Below are 7,500 nucleotides of genomic sequence, written 5' to 3' on the forward strand. Positions count from 1 at the left end.
CACTTGTTCTCGTGCCTTAAGGCCCATGATAATCACTCACACTGCTAAAACAGACACACACACACACACACACACACACACACACACACACACACACACACACACACTATGATAATGCTGCTGCTATGATTGCCAATGGGATTTGCCGACAGGACAAGATGTTGTTTTCTCTCTTCCCATTGGGCACGTTCCCTGAGGAGCCAATCGCATCCTTCCAAGTGTGACGCTGTGGTTGGAAGGTTTGATATCAGCCCTTTGCTAGAGGGGGACAGGGCTTTGAGGACTGTCCCCCCCTCCCCCCCTCTCCTCTCCTCCCCTCCTCTCCCCTCCTCCCCTCCTCTCCTCTCCTCCCCTCCTCTCCCCTCCTTTCCTCTTCTCTCCTCCTCTCCTGTTAGAGGGGGACAGGGCTTTGAGGACTGGCTCTAGTCTCTCTGTGGTGGCCCTGGGTGATCTGTGACAGTGGCAGGGAGACAGACAGGAAGACAGCTAGGCAGGGAGACAGGCAGGGAGACAGGCAGGGAGACAGACAGCCAGAGAGGCAGGCAGAGAGACAGGCAGGCAGACAGACAGGCAGGCAGAGACAGACAGGCAGAGGGACTGGCAGGGAGACAGGCAGGGAGACAGAGAGACAGACAGGACAGAGAGACAGACAGGACAGATAGACAGACAGGCAGGGAGACAGGCAAGGAGACAGACAGGCAGGGAGACAGACAGGCAGAGAGACAGGCAGGGAGACAGACAGGCAGAGACAGACAGACAGACAGACAGACAGAGAGACAGTCCTGCTCCTCAGAGGCAGAGTGATTAAGAGCTGGCTGGCTAACGGGGAGTTCATTCGGCCCAATCTAGAGGTGCCAAAGGAGATAGAGAGAGAGAGCCATGTTCCAGGGAGATGGCTCAATCCCCCCCTCCCCCCCTCACCCCCCCTCACCTCACAGGAGCTGAGACCACTCGCAGTGGCCAAGGCACACACACACACACACACACAGACACACACACACACACACACATATGCATGCACACACACACACATCTCACTCAGGACTGAACTGACCACACATATGGTCACACATATGTCACGTCGGGCACCGACACAACTTTGACTCGTCCTTTTGGAATAGAAACCTATCGATCGGAGCCTGGGGAGTCACTGAATGAGGTGGTTCTGGTAAATAGAGATGCTGACTCCTCCCACATCCTCCACCTACTGTTGTAGTTAGACCACCGTCCATCGTCTCATCAAACCTCACCCAGGATATGATTGCAGCTGTGACAATGACAGAAATGAATATATTCAAGTGCTAACAACTTATTAACCTCCCTTCTCTACTCCCCTCCCCTCCCCTCCGCTCCCCTCCCTTCCTCTCCCCTCCCCCTCTCCTCTCCTCTCCCCCTCCCCCTCTCCTCTCCTCTCCTCCCCTCCCCTCCTTTCCTTTCCTCCCCTCCTCCCCCTCCTCCTTTCCTCTCCTCTCCCCTCCTCCCTCCTCCTTTCCTCTCCTCTCTCCCCCTCCTCTCCCCTCCTTTCCTCCCCTCCTCCCCCTCTCCCCTCAGCCACCCTCTACACGTCGTGTATCCTGGTGGGGATCTTCCTCACCAGCAGCGTGCCCATGTTCTTCGAGCTCTTCATCGAGACGGTGTACCCGGTCCCAGAGGGCATCACCTGTGGCGTGGTCACCTTCCTCATGAACCTGGTCGCCGGCGCACTCCTCACCTTCCTCACCTTCTACACCACAGGTAAGACTCCTCCTCTTCCTCCCCTTCTACACCACAGGTAAGACAAGAGCTGGACGTTCCTCCTTAACGCCGTTTCACTTGTCCGGAGCAAGTAAAACATTCGCCGGGTTTGTTTGCGCGAGTACGACGACGCTGCTGGATCCCGGATATGTTTACCTGTGTGCAGGAAGAACAACAGACGGCGCAGGCGCCAGACTAGACTAGATGATCGTGAGTGAAGATATTATCAAAGCGTACTTGCCAGTCGATCACCCGTATGCTTTGATAATATCTTCACTCAACGATCATCTAGTCTGGTTGCGCGCCTGCGCCGTCAAAACCGAACCGAAATGTTTGTGTACCGTTACACCCCTACTCCCTACCTCTCCCTCCATTTGAGCACAGAGACAGATACAGAGACAGATACAGAGACAGAGACAGAGACAGAGACAGAGAGAGAGACAGATACAGATACAGAGACAGATACAGAGCACAGAGACAGATACAGAGACAGAGACAGAGACAGATATAGAGACAGATATAGAGACAGAGACAGAGACAGAGACAGAGACAGAGACAGAGACAGAGACAGAGACAGAGACAGAGACCGATACAGAGACAGAGACAGAGACAGAGACAGAGACAGAGACAGAGACAGAGACAGAGACAGAGACAGAGACAGAGACAGATACAGATACAGAGACAGAGACAGATACAGAGACAGAGACAGAGACAGAGACAGAGACAGATACAGAGACAGAGACAGACACAGACACAGAGCACAGATACAGAGACAGAGACAGAGACAGATATAGAGACAGATATAGAGACAGATATAGAGACAGATACAGAGACAGAGACAGAGACAGATACAGAGACAGATACAGAGACAGATACAGAGACAGATACAGAGACAGAGACAGAGACAGAGACAGAGACAGAGACAGACAGATACAGAGACAGAGACAGAGACAGAGACAGAGACAGATACAGATACAGAGACAGATACAGAGCCAGAGACAGCGATAGAGACAGAGACAGAGACAAATACAGAGACAGAGACAGATACAGAGACAGAGACAGAGACAAATACAGATACAGAGACAGAGACAGAGACAGAGACAGAGAGACACAGAGACAGAGACAGAGACAGAGACAGAGACAGAGACAGAGACAGAGACAGATACAGATATATAACAGATAAATGTGACATCTGGAATCGGAGGTCACTGCAGCCGAACCCTCCTGTGTTTCTGTTAGTTTAGACCCGTTCTGTTCGCCTGATTAACCTTCACTTCTCCAACCCAGTCAGGTGGAATGATCTAGAAGAGCTTAGAGAACTGGACAGGATCCTCCACCTTTACCCTTTAGTAAATAGATGTGTATATATGTACTGTGTTATATATTATATATGTATATTCTCATATATACATATTCTCTTTTCTTACATGTTCTATCTATCTATCTATCTCTCTCTCTCTCTCTCTCTCTCTCTCTCTCTCTCTCTCTTCACCTTTAGGGTTAGGGTTAGGTGTTAGGTTTACCCTTTAGTAAATAGAAGATGTGTATATATATATTAAATGGGTTAGGGTTAGGGTTAGGGTTAGGGTTCTCATATTCTCATATATACATATTTTCTCCTCTTACATGTTCATGAGACATGTTCCTTCTCCCAGCGCCCCTGAGGCTAGGCTAGGTGAACTGACAGCTGCTGTCTGACGACTGTGTTCCAACCCTTCTGGATGGTTCTTTGCTTGGAGCAGAGCCCCCGAGGGGGGGGGGGGGGGTCTTGATTAGGGGGGAGAGCAGGGGAGGGGGGGCGGCCAGCGGCTCTTTGTCCATTAACAAGCTGCCAGTCAGACAGTACCACCTACACCTACGACAGCCCGGCAATAAGGGAAAAGGCTTCTGCAGGTGCTGATGAATATTCAACGCCAGGGACGTTTCAACGTGTGAGACGTGATTCTAATCGGCAGATTCAACAGATTTCTGATATCTGTAGAGTCTCCTCTGGGTCCGGAGCAAGCTAGTGATTAATCATGAATTACCCAGACTGCAGCAGAGAGACAGCGGCGGGCCCCGGCTGACAGGCCGTGTCAGAGAGAGATGTAAGGAGCGACACACACACACGGCAGCGCACACAGGCACAGATACTGACACAGACACACACGGACACATACACACACACACACACACACACACAGGCACAGATACACACACACACTGACGCACACACACTGACGCACACACACTGACACAGACACACACACACACACGCACGCACGCACGCACACTCACACACACACACACACACACACACACACACAGGCCTCATAAAGTATGCATTTTCTCTTTTTTTTTTCGAGTGACAGACCAGAACTGTGTGTGCATGTGCATGCATGCGTGTATGTATGTATCTATCTGTGTTCGTGTGTGAACTAGGAAGGATCTTGACAGCTCCACAGTCTCTCTCTCTCTCTCTCTCTCTCTCACTCTCTATCTCTCTATCTCTCTCTCTCTCTCTCAGACTCTCTATCTCTCTCTCTCTCTCTCTCTCACTCTCTATCTCTCTATCTCTCTCTCTCTCTCAGGCTCTCTATCTCTCTCTCTCTCTCTCTCTCTCTCTCTCTCTCTCTCTCTCTCTGCTTTGACTCCCAGGAGGAGTTTAACCGCCCATGAGAGAGCTCGGCGCTGCTCACGTTGTTCAAATCTGACCCTGTTGCAGTCATGTAAAAAAAATAATAGTGTGTTTTTCCTTCACGACTTGTCTCTCTCTCTCTTTGATTGTTATTCTGAGGTTATTCTCAGTGGAGACAGTTCTTAGATCTGTGTGTAGCTGCTGTATTTCCATGTCTGCTGCTAATAATAATAATAACTTTAATTTATATAGCGCCTTTCAAAAAACCCAAGGAAGCTTTACAAGGGAATGATCGGACAGACAAAACAGAAAACAAACAAAGCAAAACTGAAACAATGACTAGGGGCCAAAGGCCTTGGAGAACAGAGTGGGGAGAGAGTTCCAGAGGGTAGGTGCGGCCACGCTGAAGGCTCTGTCCCCGAAGGTCCGTAGGTTGGTGCGGGGGGTGGACAGCAGGCCCATGTCTGAGGACCGCAGGTTCCGGGATGGGGTGTGTTGACAGAGAAGGTCAGTTCGGTACTGGGGGGCGCAGGCGTGGAGGGACTTGTAGGTGAGGGGGAGGATTTTGTAGGTGATGCGGGACTTGACCGGGAGCCAGTGGAGGTGAATGAGGGTGGGGGTGATGTGCTGCCAGGGCTTGGTGTGGGTGAGGACCCTGGCAGCTGAGTTCTGCACGTACTGGAGCCTGTCCAGGGCTTTGCTGGGAACCCCGAACAGGACTCCGTTGCAGTAGTAGTCCAGACGGGAGGTGACGAAGGCGTGGACGAGGGCTTCGGCCACGGTGTCAGTGAGGGAAGGTCGTAGTCTGGCGATGTTTCTTAGGTGAAAGAAGGCAGATTTGGTGACGGATTTGATGTGCGACTGGAAGGAGAGGGTGGAGTTAAGGATGACGCCCAGGTTGTGGACTTCGGAAGATGAAGTACTGTCTAGTTCTCTCTCTGTCGCTGTGGTTCAGTCATGTCTCTCTGCTTTAAACATTTGTTGGCGTACCCCAAGGCTCAGTGTTTACACCGATTAATTATTGTATTTAAATTGTACATGCCCTTAGACGACAGGCCTCAAATGTACTCTGCATTCTTCTGTCCTGTTATCTCCACGGTACCTCAGTTTATTATACACTATTTTGATAGTGCTCAGATATGTTCCCCACCTACCTTTCAATGTAGCATTCTTTTCAGTCTCGGAATTGATGCGACAAATAATGCGCGGATCTCAACAGAAGAAGTCAGAGAGTCCCAGCATAACCTCTCAAGTCTCTGAAGTACTCTCTCCTCTCCCTTCCTACCTTTTCAAAATTGGCAATCCCAGCCTCAAAGACCTTCATTTACTTTCCCCGTTCCGGTACATTTTTGAATTCCCTTTGCTGCCCCTGGTCTGCAAAAAATAATGCATTCTGAAGTATCAAACCTTAAAAGGAGGGGAGAGAAGTGATACATTTATGAATTTATGACATGTCTATTTTAATATTTAAAGACTGCTGCATAGCAGACAGAGGGTCTCGCTTCAGTACATCTCCGCTATCTGTGAATTCTCAAGATTGCTCAACCCCGCGTCGGGTGAACATGAATGGGCGACTACGCGGCCGCGTAGAGCCGTTGTTGTCGGGGCTTTTAGATGTCATCTGCCGTGTGTTGATGTGATTTAGTACGGAGCGGCTGGGTGGAATACGAAGCAGGGGGGGACTGCAGCTTTTGTGGAGTGTCGAAGGCTGTCGAAGGCTTGCTCAACTGTGCAGGGGGGGTGTTGTGGCGGCGGGTGCGCTTGGCTTGGCGTCGTCTCGGCGCTGTTGTTGTCGTCAACTCTTCTACACGGTGTCGAAATAATTGCCACTTTTTGTTTTGTTTTTTTGTCGCTCCTTTTTTTCTTTTCAGATCAACTTCGCATATTCGTCTGAGGTGTATAAATATGAGTCTTTGCTGACTGACTCATACGACCTTGTGTGAAGTACTGTGGAGGCGTCGAAAAGACACTAGAGCTTCACGCACGACGCTGAGCCGATCCTCAAAGGAGAGCTTTTTGTGTCGCTGTTTTCACTTTAAGGATGTTTTCGAATTATTGAGCGAGACTGTCACTATAATCAAATACATTTTTGCTTTTTTCAGATACCAACATTCTTTTTGATTAATGCAACATTCTTCCCAACCCAGGCTGTCTTGTCTGTGTGTAATTGGTTTGCATAGGGAATAGAAAATTGTTACCTTTTTCATTTTGTTTTCGTTTTCTGTTTTAAGGACCTTTTTTGGTTTGTGTGTGTGCGTGTGTCTGTCTGTCTGTCTGTCTGTGTGTGAGTGTGTGTGTGTGTGTGTGTGTGTGTGTGTGAGTAAGAGTAAGAGTATGAGTATGAGTGTGAGTGTGAGTGTGAGCGTGAGCGTGTGCGTGTGCGAGTGCGAGTGCGAGTGTGTGTCTGTGAGTGTGTGTGTGTGAGTGTGTAAGCTTGTGTCTTGTCAGGTAGACGAGAATGGAAGATCATCAACTCGGTTCCCGAAAAAGATCCTAGGCTAATTTGAACGCTAGGCTAATTTGCTAACGCTACATTGACCACAATTAAGAATGATTGCACCCATAAGCTGCCTGCGTGGCGTCTCATCCTGGCGCAGGGTGATGTGTCAACACTAATGCCTCTGTGTGTCTGGAGGCTTCGTATCCCCGCTGCCCCCCCCGCCCCCCACCAGCACCCCTGCGGCGAACCAATCAGCAGGTTGCTTGTGCCAACGGCCCTTTAATGCTGTCACCCCTGCTGGCAGCTGCTATTCCGGTGCTTTCCGATCCTCCTGCTTTTAACGTCAACACCGGCGCGCAGCCAGGGGGGAAAGGCATGGTCCCAATCTGACCAATCTGAGGCTCGATACACGATGGTTTAGATCAGGTCCAAAAGGAGCGAGGAGTGAGAATATAATGGTGACCATTTCTCTCGGGGTTGAAATGGATATTTACCACTAAGCGACTGCGGCGGTGATGATAGCTTGTAACGATCGCTCCAGTCATCCCCTTTTTGTTGTTGTCGTTGTTGTTGACAAAAAAATTGCCCTCTCTCTCTCATCTCTACCCTCTCTCTCCCTCTCTCTCTCTCTCTCTCATCTCTACCCTCTCTCTCCCTCTCTCTCTCTCTCTCTCTCATCTCTACCCTCTCTCTCCCTCTCTCTCTCTCC

At 50.1% G+C, this 7,500-nt stretch overlaps 1 protein-coding gene across 1 annotated transcript in view; it reads left to right on the top strand.

Moving 5' to 3' along the window:
• The window catches only part of slc49a4 (solute carrier family 49 member 4), a gene marked incomplete at both ends in the record, with an annotated part of 63,177 nt that overhangs the window by 49,550 nt on the left and 6,127 nt on the right, over window positions 1-7,500 (top strand). The window contains one exon of the mRNA XM_080537052.1: window positions 1,552-1,734. Within this exon, the coding sequence (XP_080393178.1) occupies window positions 1,552-1,734 (183 nt within the window). The remainder of the gene's footprint in view (window positions 1-1,551; window positions 1,735-7,500) is intronic.

Source organism: Nansenia antarctica, assembly GCF_963989245.1.
Source record: "Nansenia antarctica genome assembly, chromosome: 7".
NCBI lineage: Eukaryota > Metazoa > Chordata > Actinopteri > Argentiniformes > Microstomatidae > Nansenia > Nansenia antarctica.